Source organism: Rhineura floridana, chromosome 3 (assembly GCF_030035675.1).
Source record: "Rhineura floridana isolate rRhiFlo1 chromosome 3, rRhiFlo1.hap2, whole genome shotgun sequence".
Taxonomy (NCBI): domain Eukaryota; kingdom Metazoa; phylum Chordata; class Lepidosauria; order Squamata; family Rhineuridae; genus Rhineura; species Rhineura floridana.
In genome coordinates this window covers 62,597,787-62,614,881 of record NC_084482.1, presented here as the reverse complement: position 1 = coordinate 62,614,881, position 17,095 = coordinate 62,597,787, and the positions used below count along the sequence as shown (strand labels likewise).

The 17,095-nt window shown below is 43.4% G+C and overlaps 2 protein-coding genes across 3 annotated transcripts in view; one reads left to right on the top strand and one right to left on the bottom strand.

Annotated features, from left to right (window-relative positions):
* UBE2O (ubiquitin conjugating enzyme E2 O) overlaps positions 1-9,354 on the top strand; it is a 119,619-nt gene extending 110,265 nt beyond the window's left edge. The window contains exons 17-19 of the mRNA XM_061616301.1: positions 700-903; positions 4,042-4,099; positions 5,212-9,354. Coding sequence (XP_061472285.1) covers positions 700-903; positions 4,042-4,099; positions 5,212-5,960 — 1,011 coding nt within the window. The 3' untranslated portion in view covers positions 5,961-9,354. The remainder of the gene's footprint in view (positions 1-699; positions 904-4,041; positions 4,100-5,211) is intronic.
* A 4,822-nt stretch (positions 9,355-14,176) lies between these two features.
* The window catches only part of SPHK1 (sphingosine kinase 1), a 113,506-nt gene continuing 110,587 nt past the window's right edge, over positions 14,177-17,095 (bottom strand). For both annotated transcript variants that reach the window (XM_061616299.1, XM_061616298.1), the window contains one exon: positions 14,177-15,564. In XM_061616299.1, the coding sequence (XP_061472283.1) occupies positions 14,739-15,564 (826 nt within the window). In that variant the 3' untranslated portion in view covers positions 14,177-14,738. The remainder of the gene's footprint in view (positions 15,565-17,095) is intronic.

The window sequence follows — 17,095 nt, the reverse complement described above, 5'->3', positions numbered from 1 at the left end:
GCCAGGCACTAGTTCTAGGAGGTGAGAGAAGTAGTCTGCTCTGGTATTTTCATAAACAGAACAACTGAACAAGTGCGTGTGGTCGGAGTGAAGCTCAATAACTTCACCAACATGGTGCTGTTATCTGGCCGGTGGGCCAATATAATGTTATGCAACTATTTCCTTTATTAACAGTGCAGCCCTATGGGCATGTCTACTTGAAGTAAGTGTGTGTATAGAATTGTATAGCCTGCTTTTCTTCCATGATGGAACCTGAGCTGGTGTACTTAGGAGTCTCCTATCCAGGCACTGTACACACCCATATCCCCTTAGCTTCACAATGTGCCTTTTAGATAATCTCTTGTGGTTTCCTTCTGAGTTTCTAGTGTGTCTAGCTAATATTCAACCAGTGTTCACTAAATGTGGAGCAAATGCACTTCAGCTAGCAGAATGAAAGCTTTATTCAACCCAGCTTTATTTAGTCAAACTTCAGCCTGGCAAGAGCTTCCTGGAATGTCCACTGGGCATATAAAAGCCTGACAAAAACCAAATGGGATTATTTTGAGCATTTCTCCAATGGTGTTGAGTGAAATCATTTTCTCACTTAGCTCTGATTTCTCTTTATGAGATTCTGCTTGTGCTCACACATGTGAGCAGGGGGTTGCACTCAGTGGCCTTGTAGGCCCCTTCCAACTCTACTATTCTATGTCCTCTTCACAGGACCTCTTTTCAGCATTAGTCAAAGGACCTACTCGCACACCGTATGAAGATGGCCTCTTCCTATTTGACATCCAGCTCCCCAACATCTACCCAGCTGTCCCCCCTCTCTTCCGTTACCTCTCCCAGTGCAGTGGGAGACTGAACCCCAACTTGTATGACAATGGGAAAGTCTGCGTAAGCCTTTTGGGAACATGGATAGGCAAGGTAATACAGTCTCAGACATTTTCTGTTTTATTGTTGATCTGGCTCATCAGTTGGTATAAATTGTGTCAAATTGTTCTGTTCTCTTCTACCCCTAAATTCCCCTCAATTTCATTTCCCTCTCAAAAGGTGAGGATAGGGAGCTATGCCTGCAATTTGATGGTACTACTCCAAACTGCAGTTCAGTCTCCATGTACATATCTCAGAAGTATATGCACATCTTACCTGTAGCTTGCTAGTGTTAAATCATTACTTTAGCTATGGACTCCATAACTGTCTGTCAGAATGACCCCCATTCTCCCAATTGGTCACAACTGTGGCTCAGAGAAACGCTCTTAAGTTTATTGGGGAATAGGAACCGCATACAGCAAAATGACAAAAGACAAAACAGCTTTTGTCAGAAAATAATTCATTTCTTCACAGCATATTTCTGGGTACTTTTCGTTGACCCCCGTAGTAAAGGTCACGTCATATTCTTATATATGTGAAATCTCACTACTAAAAACTATTGTAACTCAAAGCACAATAGCAAAATCAGACTCTCTGTGTGTGTGTGTGTGTGTGTGTGTGTGTGTGAGAGAGAGAGAGAGAGAGAGAGAGGGAGAGAGAGGGAGAGGGAGGGGTTCACTTCCTCTTTCCGATTCTCTTATATTCCAAAAGTCCGTCATTCCATCCTGATCCGCCCTTTTTTTGTTCCCACTTGCTTTGGTGCTTGCCAATTCGATCATCTTTTTTTGTTGTTGTGAAAAAAAATGCATAATTTTTAAATAAATGCCTTCCACGTGGTTTATTTTTTCCTATTTATCACAACTACATACTGTTACGAATGCATCAACTTAGATGAAATTAGGAAGATAATTACATAAAATTGAGGCAGGGGGAAAATCCAAAAAAAATCCTTGCCTATTACAGCCACGGCCCTCCACAAAAAATCAGTGCCGGTCTGAAAAGATAGACTGTCGAATTCATTTGGAATCCAGTACAAGTCTGATTTAGCGGATATTCTTCCCCATCACTAGTGTATGTATATATCTTTCTTGCAACAACTGTGTCTCTTTGCTGTGTCCAGTTCTACGCCCGTATTGATCTTCGTTTGGCTTGCAGTTGACAGCATACAATTCATGTAACCCTGTTCTCTGATGCAGTGATCTTTTGGTTAGTGCTGCAGTGTAGTCCATGGCCACCAGGCCTGAGCAATGCCATGGGCAACATTTGCCACATAACTTGGAAGATAACACCCTGCTGCATGTGTGTCACCACAGTGCCCAGCATCAAGATAGGTATCAGAGCCAGCCTCTGATATGACATAAACATTGCATAGAATGGCCAGCCCATCCACGTGATATCCAATTCTTGAGAAAAGTGAGGCTTGTTCTGGGGTGTGGTAAACATGATGAATAGGACATCCTGCCAGATAGGGGCTATATCCTGTAGCAGCAGATGTGACCGGGTCCAGGATTGAAAAGTTACCTGGGATAGTCTGCATTGCCTGCAACTACAAAGGATAGGTTTGAGTCTTAGCGCTGCTGTCCTTGAGAGAGGCAAAGCCATAGTGGAAGCCAGTTTCCCGGGAATTTCTTTGGAACACTTTCTCATATAAAGAACTGAGATGCTAAATGTTTGGCCGGGCATGGGGCTGCACATTTCTTGTCTTCAAGACTGCTACTTCTCATTTGCAAAGAAGGGTTTCCAGTAGAGAAAAGGTTCTGGTGGGAGGAGGAGACTTTTCTGCCCAACTTAGATTCCTAACCTGTAATCGCAATTGAAATGGGTCTGGAACCCCTCTTAGGGGGAAAGCAGGGCAACAGTTGTACCCCCTTTGCTCTGCTTGTGAAGGAACTGGAGGTCAGCCTTCATTGGCACACAAGCCCTACTCAGCGTCCGCGCTTGTAAGCAAATATGCAAAGAGTTGGGGGAAAGCGCTGCCAAGCATCTCACCCTCCAGCACATCATCTGTACACGCTTCAGAGCTCTCCACAAGTTTGAGGGTGAAGATCTGCAGCAGAGAGTCTCCTCTACTTGCAGAGGCTCTAGAAGTCTGCACAGTTGGGGTTTTAAATTGTGCACAGAGCCTCTGCAAATAGAGAAAGCTCCCTGGTGCAGATCTTAACACTGAAAAGTTGTGTGGAGCTCTAAATATTGTACAGATTACATGCGTGAGAGGGTAGGACTTGGCAGTATGCTCCTGCTTTCTCTCACGCTTTGGTTTACACATGAGATTGAACACCTAAAAAGTGGTATGGGGGGGAAATGCAATCCTCCCCCTCACTGAATAGAAATTGGGCAGGAGCCCGCAAAAATTATGATACATCAAGGGGGAAAGAGATCCCTATTCCTTCCATGAATACCTCTGCAGGCCCTTCTGCAAGCTGTCCTAATAGAGATTGCTTGAATAGGTGTTCATAATGGGTCCAATTTCTGGACTAGTCATAGTAAGTTGGGGGCCTCCTTCTATGAATGGGGGAGGGGCTTCCAGTTGCCCCCAAACAAGGAATGATCCCTCTTTAATATTACTGAGAACTTCAGAAATTTCTCCAACCAGAGCAGATAAATGGTAACAACTGGTCCCACAGACACCAAAGCAGAAACCCAAGAGTCCACTGTTTGGGCTTGGGGGTAGTTAAATGGGGGGGCATGGCAGTGGTTTTCACTGATTGTACCCAGTGGACTTGGGGATGGGGAGGAAGAACAAAAAGGAAGCAGACTGTTCTCAGCTGACTCTTCGTACCAGGATAGTCATGCCAGCTTGGAGCCAGCACACATGCACCAAAGAACAGATTGAGGATTAGGGATGTTGGTTTATGACAAGGCTAGAAGTTTTTTTCCCATTGACTTGCCTGTCCAGCATTCTATTTCAGCGTGCACAGTTACATGCACACTATCCACGATATCAGTGATAGTTACTGCAGAGCTGGAGCTGGAACACTAACAAGGGAGGATTGAAGGAAGCATGCATGGCATTCACTCACATGGCAGAATGCCAGTGGAAATACATTCTTTTCACATCAAACTTTGCAATAATTAACCCTAACATGAACTGGCTTGCTCTGTGAAAATTGCTTATCACTCAGTGCCCATCCATGTTTTGATGCTATCTTAGCCCTTGCTTTTGCCTTAACTGTTATAAATTGTATATTCCAGGGCACAGAGAGGTGGACCAGTAAATCTAGCCTTCTCCAAGTGCTCATCTCAATCCAAGGTAAATTCCAATGTGGGAGCAGGGGGAAAGGTGGGGCCCAAGAGTAGAATTCTTCAAGGGAAAACAAGAATAGGTAGAATAATGCTTTCTCCTATCCCAGCTGGTTGACTGTTCATCAACTTCCCTGGCCCTATAATTGCAGGCACTGGTATCCATTTGCTTTCTATTTCATGCCCTGAAAGGAAAACCACCACCACCACCTAGACAGCTGCTAGCCCACAGAAGGAGCTGCAAGTAACTGGCTGTTTAAAAGCCAAGAAACAGCAGGCTAGCCTACACAGTGCTTATTTTTCCTTATGTGGATTCTTCACCCCTCACTCTCTGCAGGTGTGCAGTCCACATGTGCAAAGGGCAGGGCAGCAATCCCATATGATTAAGCACCCAGTCTGCCACGTCAAGTGACAGGTTCAAGCACCTACATAGGTAGCTCTGCCTGTGTGTAGGATTTACACTTCAGGAGACAATGAACCTCGTGTGTTCAGAGGACATTAAGTGCATTCTTCTAATGAGGAATTGTTAGCTATTTGTTCACATGTGTAATGTAATATGATATAATTGATGTACGTAAACTATAATAATCTTCCCAAGAAGCTAGGTAGACTTTTAGCTAGAACTGTTTGTCTACCAGCAGTAATAAAGCATCCAAACTCCCTAGAGTATTTTTTTTATCAAACTTTGCAGGGAGGTGCAAGGTTTGAAGACAGAATTATCCAAAAGTGCTGTCAACTGGGAAATTGTACTTTAACTAATTTTCCTCAAAATTTTGCATGCTAAGGTTTTTGACTCCCTAGAGATTCTGGGATACAACATAAGGCTTGGATTAAAACCATTTTAAATTTGGAGTAATTGTTGGGTTTCAAACCACCTACTACAAGTCTGTAAAAACATCTGGTTTTTCAAACTTGAACTTTCTTCCTCCCACCCCATCCCTTAAATTCTAAATAGTGCTGTCATGTTCCTGGTACATTTCATTGCTTAGCTATTTCTTCCCCAGCCATGTTCCATTGTTGGACTTAGGGCAGAAATGTACATTTCCTATATCACTGCAATACTCTAAATTCTTGTTCTCCCCATTCCCTCTTCTTCCTCCTCTCCCATTTTCTTACCATCAGGGCTTATCCTAGTAAACGAGCCTTATTACAATGAGGCTGGCTTTGACAGTGACCGGGGCTTGCAAGAGGGCTATGAGAACAGCCGGTGCTACAATGAGATGGCTTTGATCCGTGTGGTGCAGTCGATGATGCAGTTGCTACGCAAGCCAGTAGAAGTCTTTGAGCAGGAGATCTATGAGCATTTCTGCTGTAATGGTTGGCGCCTGGTCCACCGCATTGAGTCCTGGGTGGAGACAAATGAGCTGGTGGAAAGGAGTCATGACCATGCCAGCCTGGGAGAGTCTTCCTTTGTGCATTCAGCATGTAGCATTTTGGCCGAGAGCCCTGTAGACAGTATGGGGCCCTTGGGAGAGCAAGAGTTAGGGGCTGCTGCAGCAGCTAGCCAGTTGTCTGAGAGCAAGGAGGAGCTGGAAGACTCTGGTTGTGGAATGTCAACACTTGCTGCTAGTGACACCCATCAATATTCAGACTCGGAGAGCACGGGCCAGGCCAGAGCAACACACTTTGCCAGAGACCCAACAGATGAGGGTAAAGCTGCTCAAGACTCTGTTGCTCAGCCTAGTGTGAAACCAAAGAAAAGGAGAAAGAGCTACAGGAGTTTTCTCCCGGAGAGGAGTGGCTACCCTGACATTGGTTTCCCCCTCTTCCCACTGTCCAAGGGGTTTATAAAGAGCATCCGTGGTGTCTTGCAGCAGTACCGAGCTGCCTTAGTAGAGGCCAACATCCCAGAGTGGACAGAAGACAAATAAAACATCAGGTTAGGGACAGACAGATGCACAGAAAAGGAGGAACAAGGAGGGAGAAAGTAGCAACAGTTGTTAACAATAAATAGACTCTCTCAGTGCACCCTTTCCTCCTTGGCTTGGTTTGTTATAGAGAAATCAGAAGCTCACTTTAGGCTCTTCTACCCCCTTCCCACATTCCAGATGCACAGGATGATTGAATACCTCTGCACAGGCACACGCACACACCATGTTCCCCTTTTCAGCTTGATCCTGAGAGGACAGGAGCTCTGACCTTTCCATTCCAGACCTGGTGCAAAGCTGGAATTGGATCTTCTTAACTCCTGCTTGTGTAATGGCAGTCCCTCTTCCCTGTGTGATCCTCTTGGGTGCTATGGCTGGTTATGATGCTTTTGATTTAAGCCTAGGGACATCCTTGATTTATATCTTGAGAGGAATATCTATTGCTGTATTATTCCTCTCCACTTTGTGACCTAATGTCACTAAATCTGGTCAGTTAATAAGCACTGAATTGCTCACATTTTCACCTCTGTATCAGTTCTCAGTTGTTTCTTGATTGGTTCACTGCTTACCACCTCTGTATGAGCTAAGGAAATAAATTCCCCAGAAGTTGACGTAGGCTTGGACTTAGTGCACGAGAGCCGCAAAGTGATAAATATAAGCTGTTTGTTTTTCCTGACAAGTGTAATCCCTTGGTGAGCCACCTTGAGACAGGAGCTAACTGCTAGGTGAGCTGCATTTGATGCAGTCAGCACTCAGAACCTTCTCTTTGGCTTTCTGAGGATCGCTTGCTGTCTTGTCTCAAATGTACAACTTCTTCTGAACAGCATATCTCTTTCCACTTTGCGTTGAAGGGGAATAGTGCATATAGCATAGTCTTCTCCTCTGCTGGATACATGAACACTCTGATGCCAACTCATCTATGTACACCAATGTACCTCAGGATGGCACTTGAACAACTGCAGGGTGCAACCCACACTTTCCAATTTCGCCTTTCACTTACGTGTTTGCAAAGTGGCAGCTCTGCCTGACTTTGTATCTTCATGAACTTTATCAAGTTTATAGCAACAAGCCTACATTCTGATAGACAATGGGTGTCTCTTGTTCAGTGTCCTTAAGTAAAATCACATCCTTTAATGTGCAACACTGTTAATTCCCATCCCCTGTTCCTAGACTTTGATTCCACTCCTGTTTCCATGTGGCATGACCCAGTGATACTGTAACAGAGCAGGCGTTGCAGTGGGGCCAACCATGTATTTCTGACAAATCACGGCTGGTGATATATTCATATTCTTGCATCCTAGATGAGATTACAATCTGCTTTTCATTCAGTGTACTCCCATCTTTGCATGGCATCACATTTACCCTTGTGCTTCCATTTCTCTGATAATGACCTAAATGCCCCTATTTCATCATCCCAGTTGGATAATCTAACTGGAGACACTGAAGAGGATGACACAAATCTTGTGTTTACTCAGATGTTAATGAGTTAGCCATTTTAGTATTGCAGATTAAGATTTGAGAGATAGTGGTTCTCTAGTTTGGAGGTTGCAGTATGCAAGCTTTTGTGGCCAAGCCAATCATGAATCAAAAGAGGCCATGCTTGTAAAAGAGCAGCCGAAGAATTAAATTGACCATAGTACCGTTTGAGGATAGGAGCAAGAAAGGAATTGACGGGGAATCTGTTGTCTGCATTGCCAGACACTCTGTTAATTGTGTGAAAGGGCAGACGGGAGGGGGCTGTGTCTGTTTCTGTGTGTCATCACATTCTTCATTCAGATGTGGCCGTGGCTCCTCTTCTCCCCAGGAGACAGGAACTTACCAGCCACATATTTTATTATGATGATAAATTTTTAAAAAGCAGGCTTTTCAAATCACCAGTCACATAGCTGTCCACCCTGTTTTGTGAGGTGGCTACCCTTCCATTTTGAGTAGATTAATAAGGTGGGAGGAGCCACAGAATATAGGGCTAACGGTGCTATGGACTGCAAAGAGCTGAGCCACAAGAGGACTCCCTTTATTAGGGTGCAATTGAGAGCTTTGTGTGAAGCTATTTTAAGGGGAGATCTTACTTACTCTTTTGCCCTAGGGATCTGCTGCCACCTTTGAATCAATCAAGTGCTGTCCCTTATCCTTGCTGTCAGCCCCTACCAGAGGCATGCACAGAGGTTTACACCTTTTTTCTATAAGCTTTTGAATAATGTGAAGCTCTAGGTTATGCAGTTGCTAGTGGGCGCACTGTGCAACTATAACTCTCTTTTTTTGGTGTATGTAATAGAGTGAAGAGAAATTTCCAAGAGACAAATGCTTACAACACCCCAAAAAGCCAAAGCATGAGGCATATTGCTAGTCTTGAGATGGGCTACATGATTGTGATGTATAAATTTAAAATATCTGTTAAGTGCTAGGGAGGGAAGGGGAAAGAAATATTACAAAAAATAAATTTCTAGCCTTCATTCTGTACAGTATTTAAAACTAATGGAGCTGTCATATTGGGCCAGTGCTTAGAGGTGTGTTACTTTTGCAGCTGTGAATGCTTGGTTGCTTACAATATATGTATAAAGTATTGTGTGATTAATCTTTTTTTACTTGCAAACTTTGTTTGGCTAACTAAGATGTAGTAATAAAAGAAAGAAAGTGGCTTGCCATTATGTTTTGCCGCTGTTAATAGATTTGCTTGTGCTTGCTCGGTCTCTTGTGAGATTTGTATATCACTAAAATTCTGTTTTAACCATTAAAAGGGATGTAGGCATTCCTGAAGAGGCTGGCCAAGGAGGTGGCTTCTTTCCCAGTCCAGCTGTTGTATGTCTTTCCTGAGGAAGATGGATCAGTCCTGTTGCTTGTGAGCAGCTACCTATATCTCCCACTTGGAAAGCTTCCATGGGATCCTTCCCTTTGAGACCAAATTCTCCCTTGTTCTCTTGACCTATGTCAGTGTTACATTCCTTTGTGATGTGTCAGGAAGCCTTGAGCCCATTTGTGCAGACTTAGGCAGTGACTGTATTCAGCAACCTCACTCTGTTAGTTGCAGTGTTACTTTGCACAGTATCAACATACCCTTCTGCCACCAACCCCCAGTGGTGGGCTTTACCTAAGGAAACACAGTGCTAGTTCCCAACATCTGTGTGCCCAGATGTTCCCAATGTTTATGCATGGTGAGCATGCCTGTTTGTTTGAACTGTTTGTAGGTCCCCCCTCTGAAAACAGTCAGGCAAATGCCTCAGCTGAACCATAACAACTGAAATCTAAGTTGCTCAGTGGGTGGGAGGGAAGGAAGGAAGCTGAAGGAATGTTAGGATACAGCAGGCTCTATATACAAGTAAATCCTAATGCCCAACTCTCAGGATTTTCTTTCATGGTCTCTTCCCCCCCTTTCCCCCTAGGCAGCACAGAAAATAAACATTGTTTGGGGAAAAAATAAACTTAAAAACAAAATTCTTAAATATTGTTTGACTCAATAGCTGTGGTGGTACTAACATGGCTGTATCATGGTCACATAAAGCTAATATTGGAGATGATTTTTACACATTTTTGGATCATCTAGTTTTTGTTTTCTTCAAGGAATATGAAGCAGGAAGCAGACAGTAGAATCTACTATAGCAGACCTAAAAAGTCAAGGTATGGTGAATCATAAATCACATGAGTCCTTATGTAGTAATACAGGTTAGACATAAACTTACCACCTTATCTGTTGTGAGAGAACAAGATCTTCTAGATCAAGATGATCTAGCTTGCAGTTCAACACTGATATGTATCACATTTAATTTTTCTCTTGTAAATTGAATTGCCTACTGGTCCTTCAGTGCTATGAAATAACTGCTTCAGTCCTAGCTGCAATTAAAATGAAAAGCAACGCTAATTTGACTATGGTTTTTCAAGGTTTTTTATGTAGAAGATAGGCCAGCGGTTCCCAAACTTTTTTCAGACACCCCACTTGAATATTGCTGAGAGTTTTGACGGACCACTTCTTATTTTTTCTGCCTGTTATAGCAGTTGTAATGTGCTGTTAGATACTTTTATGATTTTTAATTGTATTGTTTTTATTACTTTTATACTGTATTTTATTACAATTTGAATTCCATAGAATTCGAGAAGCAATAAGAATACAACTAAAAATCAGTATGAATATTTAATGTGGTGATGTGCTGCTTCCCATCTTCAACCACAAATCCAGATAGGCAACAGACTATCAGAATCCCTGATGGAGAGTATTCCCTGCCCCTTTTTAGTACGTTGCAGCATGATCTTCCTATCCTGTAGTACACTGAAGATTAGTTCTGCTGTAGCCCTGTGTGAGCCGCATCCACTTCCATGTATACCCTACAATCTGACCACTTTTTCCCCTGTGTGAGGCAGATTGTATGCGTGGAGACAGCCTGTACTGGTACACATCTGACTGCTGCATCACATTTTTCGCTCCATGTACTCTGTATGTTGTACCTTGGATTCTGTGCTATTATGTGAACCAACCTGGATTCCTATGTCTTTCAGAAAATGCAGTGCATACCAAATACATGTTGCATAGGTCTCCAAACCTGGCCATATCGCCTTAAGAGCCTAGTCTCCAGCAGTTCTTATAAGGCAGGTTTGGAGACCTATGCAACATTAATTTGCAGAGCCTTGTCTTTGCTGAAAAATGCAGGAATCCAGGCTGGTTTGTTAAAATGTTGACACCCATTTGTGGCTCCTGCCGCAAGAACCCATATGTAAGCTTCAATTGTAACAAACCTTTTAAGAGCTTCTACTGTATGCACTACAAAGCAAGAGTAAGTGCTATATCTAGGAAACCTTTGTTTAAATTCCATTACTTATGTGTAAGGCTTAATGTTTGTCAGTCCAAAATGTGACGATTGCAGTATGATCTAAGCTACTGGTAGCATAAACACTACCATAAGTATTGTAATATACTAATGTAAAAGCGTTCTACAGAAACACAGATATGATTTCAGAGCATCATAGAGCTCAAAGAGTTCTCGAAGGTCATCCAGTACAACTCCCTGCCAGTGCTTGGAAATGTGCTGCTACAGCATCTCTGATAGTGGTTGTCCAGCTTCTACTCAAAAACCTTTAATGAAGGAGAGTGCGCCACCTTCCAAGGCCATCTATTCTCTCAAACAGCTTGTACAGTCAGAAAGTTCTTCCTAATGTTTAGTTGAGGTCCTCTTTCTTGTAATTTGAACCATTTGGTTAGGGTCCTACCCTCTAGAGCAGCCTTTCCCAACCAGTGTGCCTCCAGATGTTGCTGGACCACAACTCCCATCAGCCTCAGCCAGCATTGCCAATGGTCAGGAAAGATGGGAATTGTAGTCCAGCAACATCTGGAGGCACACTGGTTGGGAAAGGCTGCTCTAGAACAAGGGGAAACAATTGTCTGTTTGACAACCCTACATATATTTAAAGATGGCTATCATTCCTTTTAATTATCTCTTCTCCAGGCTAAAAAATCCAACACCCTCAACCTTTCCATATAGGACTTGGTCTCCAGGCCCCTCACTGTCTTTGTTGCCCTCCTCTGGACATGTTCCAGTTTATCAGTGTCAATACTGAACTGTAGTGCCCAGGAGGTAGTATCAGAACAATACTATTGTTTTGTATCAATCCCACCACTTTGATATTATTATTATTAATTTTATTATTGAATTTATATCCTGTCCTTTCCTCCCAGAAGGGAGCCCAGGGCAGCGTATTTAAGGGTTTGTTCTCACAGCTGCTGAGTGTTTTGAAATCAGGATTACTGCACATCTAATGGCTTCGACTTCTTCACCTGGAGCAGTACTGCTGTGTCATGGGATCGTACTGATCCTTGCTTTATAGCAGAGATAGCTAAGCTGTGGCTCACCAGATGTTGTTGAACTCTCATCAGCCTCAGTTGGCATGACCAATGGTCAAGGATGGTGGTGTTGGGAGTCCAGCAGTATCTGGAGAGCCACAGGTTAGGCACCCCTACTTTAAAGGTATTTAAAATCTAAAATTAAATCATATTCTCTTTGGGGGCTGATAGGTGAAAACTAGCTTTAAACTAGCTGTAGTGTTAGTCTTCATTTTCCAAAATGAATCCTTGTATGTTATCTGAATCTTTAATCTTTAGGTTGGTATGCCTATATAGCAATCTTGGTTCCACATTTATGTATGAACACTTCTGCCTTAAATCGCCCTTGACTAACAAACTTCTTGTGTTGAGACATTTCTTGGTAAAATGCACAACAAATCTCAAATACTGTGCCAAATATGTCAAATGATTTTTGACTTGATTCAACACCAGTGGCATCTATTCGGAGCTTCTCTTTGTGCGTGGATTCAGGTTATACAATGCTTTAAAAATATATAAAACAAAGATATATGGAAATGCTTTTTATTAACCTACAAATGTGCCAATTCATACTAAAAATATACTAAAAATTAAAAATCATGCTTAACATATACACTAGTTGCTGCTGCAGATATGTATGAAAATATCTTTGCAGTTCTTCTGTAAAGCATGATACTAACACCCCTGTAAATATATATTACATGCCAAGTTCTGTAAATTTCGTTCATTGTACTAAATATGTTAAGTACTGACAGAGTGAAGCCCATTTACAGGGGTGTTAGGATTGCGTCAGCCCTGAACAACTCAGCATTACATCATCCTTATACTGGATGCTGAGTCATTATATAAAAAATACATTAACCAGCTTATGCGTGCTGTATAAGAGTGAATATAAGAGTTAGAAGTTATTACAATTGGGTGAGTGTATTTTTCATGGATAATTGAGATAAACTCTGTTTTGTATTCTTGCCTGAATTTGAATATAATCCTTAGTGGTTATGTTTAAATGAAGGAAATGGACTGCCTTCAAGTCGATCCCAACTTATGGCGACCCTATGAATAGGGTTTTCATGGTAAGCGGTATTCAGAGGGGGTTTACCATTGCCTCCCTCTGAGGCTAGTCCTCCCCAGCTGGCTAGGGCCTGCTCAGCTTGCCACAGCTGCACAAGCCAGTCCCTTCCTTGTCCACAACTGCCAGCTGGGGGGCAACTGGGCTCCTTGGGACTCTGCAGTTTGCCCACGGCTGCACAGGTGGCAGGGCACGTAACCTCTGAGCCACTCACTGTGGGGTGATCTTTAGCTGGCCCTTAACACCCCAGAGACACGAGCGGGGATTTGAACTCGCAGACTCTGGACTCCCAGCCAGGCTCTCCTCCCCACTGTGCTATACCAGCTGTTATGTGGTTATGTTTACAGAGGCTTATATCATGCTGTTTTACAGAAGAATTGCAAAGTTATTTTCATAAATGATATCTGCAGCAGCAATATAGTTTATATGGTAAGCCTGCTTTTTAATTTTTTGTATATTTTTAGTATGAATTGGTACATTTTTTAGGTTAATAAAAAGCATTTCCATATATCTTTGTTTTATATATTTTTAAGCATTGTATAACCTGAATCCAGGCACAAAGAGAAGCTCCGAATAGATGCCACTGGTGAAGACTTGAATCAAGTCAAAATGCGTTTGGCATAGTATTTGAGATTTGTTGTGCATTTTATATCTCTGTATTTGTACACCTCTGCATTTTATTGCCGTGTTGCCATTGGGAGTGTAAGTATATTTTGTCTATAGAGCTAACAATTCATATCACACCGTGTAGTAAAGTGCATGTGCATTTGAAATTGGGCATTATTATGTATTCTGTTGGCTATTAGCCAAGACTATTTATTCCACTATTCATTTCTATATATATTTTTAGAATCATATCATGTCCAAGTAGACCTTGACTTTATTTGCTTTTCTTTATTTGGTACTTGGTTGAGGATTATTTTCTCCATGTCAGGTTTTTGAGACATTTCTTGGGCCAGTTTCATATTGTTTGCATTTACAAAGGGCATGACTTCTTCCAGCCACTTTTAGCAAAATGCTGGCTGGTAGCTGTCTAGCATCTTATTGCCCATCACAGTATGTGTTTGCCAGATGGTGTACACAGTGTATATGTTATTGAGTGAGGCTTGAATGTACTCAGGGCTGGCAGTTTAGATTGTAAAGCAAATTAAGGTGTTCATTTGCTAACAGAGTGTTCTCTCTGTCTGAACTGAAATGTATGCTAGCAAAGTAACATCTTAATTTGCTGATGTACCCTCTTCAGTTGGAAGTTCTCTATGTTACCTGCAAAGTCTAAAGAATTTCTTAAGGTGTTGTTCCTCTTCCAAGAGAACAACCTGAACCTTAACAAGATTTCTGTTGGCATCATTTTGAATTTAAATTTAATTTTCAAAAAAAGTAGATCTTGATTTCACCTTTCCATAAGAATATAATCTGGTATTACATACAACTTTGGGGGTATGTGGGCTGTGTGTGTGTATTTTAAAAAAAGTTTACAGGAGGATTAATACTGGTCCTAAAAGTAGCATGGGATTGAGCCATTTTTATTCACGTTGCCACTGCATTGGGATGACATCCTGTTCTTGGCTTCAGTTGCAGTTGCTGTGCTTGAAAGGTTTGATGTTGGACAGAAAGACACAGCAGACTTTACTTTTAATTTGGAGTCTCCCCTGGGGCAATGCAGAGCAGGAAGGCCAAAGCTGCATTTTCTGCTACAAATGGGAAAGAAAGTGAGAGTCTATCAGAGGATTGGCTCACCCATTATTCATACTGTAATTAAACAATTGCTCTGCAAGCCAAGAATTATCCCTAGTAGAGACAGTGTTGATCTCTTCAATAGATGCAGTATTTGGGATCCCTTCAACTTCCCATGCTACAAAGCCCTTTATTGCCAACATCCCCCTGCCCTCAGAGGTCTCCAGTTCCTTCATGTGCTGCTGATAATACGGGTAAGCCGTCTGTGCACTTGACCTTGCACCGGCTCACATGCCAACACTTCTCCATCCACCGTCATGGAGCCCTTGCACACAAGAGGTTCAAGCCGAAAGGCTTTCACAGGCACATAGTGGAGATGGGGGTTGTTGAGAGCCAGGTGTGTCCCTTTCTCCATGGCCATGAAAAACTTGACCATTGCCAGCCTGGAGACCCCAGCGGTCACATAGAAGAGGTGGATAGCATCATCGTACAGCTTGGCTTTGGGGGCTAAAATGAAGTCTGCCCCCACGTGGGAGTGTTGGATGCCAATAACAGAAACAAACTCCTCCTCGGGCACTACAGTCCAGTATTTGGGAACTGGTTGCTCAAAGGGTACCAACAAGGAGTCCTCGAGCACAGAGCTCTCACTGGAAGGTGCAGAGACAGACGGAGCAAGACTGTAAAGCGACTTCTTGCTGCTGAAGGAGACTTGGGCGGCATGCTGTACTGACAGGCTGCTTGGTTCCTCTGCAGAGGACGAAGAGTCAGAGGAGGGGCTTTGATCGTCACTGGGAAGGTAGGAGAGGCGGCCTTTGTAGACCTGGAGTGTTGTCAGGAGCTGGAATGTGCCCACAGTGAAGCGGGCACCGCCTAGTTTACGGTATCGCTCGCTGGCAATGTCCACGTCAGAGACAAAGCCCCAGCCAAAGCTAAGGAAGGAGAACAGTCGTTTGCCTGAGGCTGTGTGCAGGGACACAAGATCCATGGGAGCGTGCAAGCCTTTGCAGAGGAAGTAAGTGCAGTTCATGAGCAGCTCCTCCTTGATGAACTGGCCCTTGCTGTAGCAGGAGAAAGAGTAAGTGAAAATGAAGCGACAGAAGACCAGAACAAGGGTAATGCTGACATGAATTTGAACTATAGCGTGGCAAAATAAGTGAGCTGTCATATGAGATGCCTCTTCTCCCAAAAGCCAAAGGCCCAATTAACCCTTCCTTTTACACCGCATGGTTTCTGCGACAAAACTGTTTTCTTGTGAACTTCTACCTTGCACTGGTAACCTGCAAGGCCCCCAATCACACAGGTACAGCCCCTGCTGGCACCAACGCACCATCTCCTGTGCTGATGGCCCTAGCCTGGAATGGAGGGAAGGGCGAACCTGTATGACTGGTACATGCAGACTTTTGTGATGTGGGAGCCAACCATATGTAGTGGTTCTGCTGCAGCTGTCCATTCACGAAGGCCACACACAAACTGGGCCATAATCTCTCAAGGTGTTCTTGATAAGCTTTCCCCTAGAAACTGCCCTTTGTCCAACAGTTACTAGAATGAGCAAAGCAGCAGGAATGGACAGTCCATGCCTGTGGTAAGAGCATTAGACAGATACGCATGACCCTCTAAAGTCACTCATGCGCAAGCCCCAGCAGCAGCAGATGGGCAAGGGAGCAGCACCATACTGTGGCTATCAAGTTTGATCTGCTGAGACCAGCTAGAGCGACCGAAGGCAATTAGACACACACCAGCAGCAAGGTCCATGGAGATATGTATCTGTCAATGCCTCATCATGGCGGCTTAACGGATGTACCTTTGAGCAAGGATGCACCTAGAGGAAGCCACCAGTGCATACTTGCTCATCCCTAACTCTTGCTGAGGGTAGTTTAGAAATCTAACAAGCAAACTGGGTGATGGGACATGCACAGCAGTGTGGTTGTAAGTTCAGCGCCTGACCTTAGAGGTCAGTCTAGCACCATCTTTCAAGCAGGCCCCATGTAATATCGACTGCTCCTGGCCATTAGAAACGCAAATTGCCATGCTTGTAGGGAGTCACTGATCTGTGCTAGCAGCAATTCTACATTGTTTCAAGAAGGTCTTTCCCTGTCCTCCCTAGAGCTGCCAGCTATTGGACCTGGGACCTTTTGTATGTGAAGCATGTGCTTTATTGCTGAGCTATATAGCCTTTAATTAGCAGCGCTGCCATTACTGTTACTGCATAAATTCCATCATCTCAAAAAAAAGCTCTAGATACAGAAGCTGTGAAGGGTGAGCTAAACCCCACTATTTAATTTGGGTGGAGGGGAGAGACGGTGAGCCTCAAGTGTTTCTGGAAATACCGTTCTCCAGGCTAGAGACTCTCTCTACTGCAGTGACTCTCTGCAACAGCTGGAGGGCATCAGCTTGGTTTTCCTTGGGTTCGAACATGAGCATGGTCTGAGCATGACTGACTTTGCCCTCTTGTAAGAGCCTGGACCTCTGCCTTATTTCCCTGAGAATTAAACAGCGGCATGAGTCTGGAGGAGTGTGGGGAGCCAGGTGCCTGAGCAAAATTGACAGAGAAAAGAAAGTAACCCATTAATGACACACACCCCAACCCAC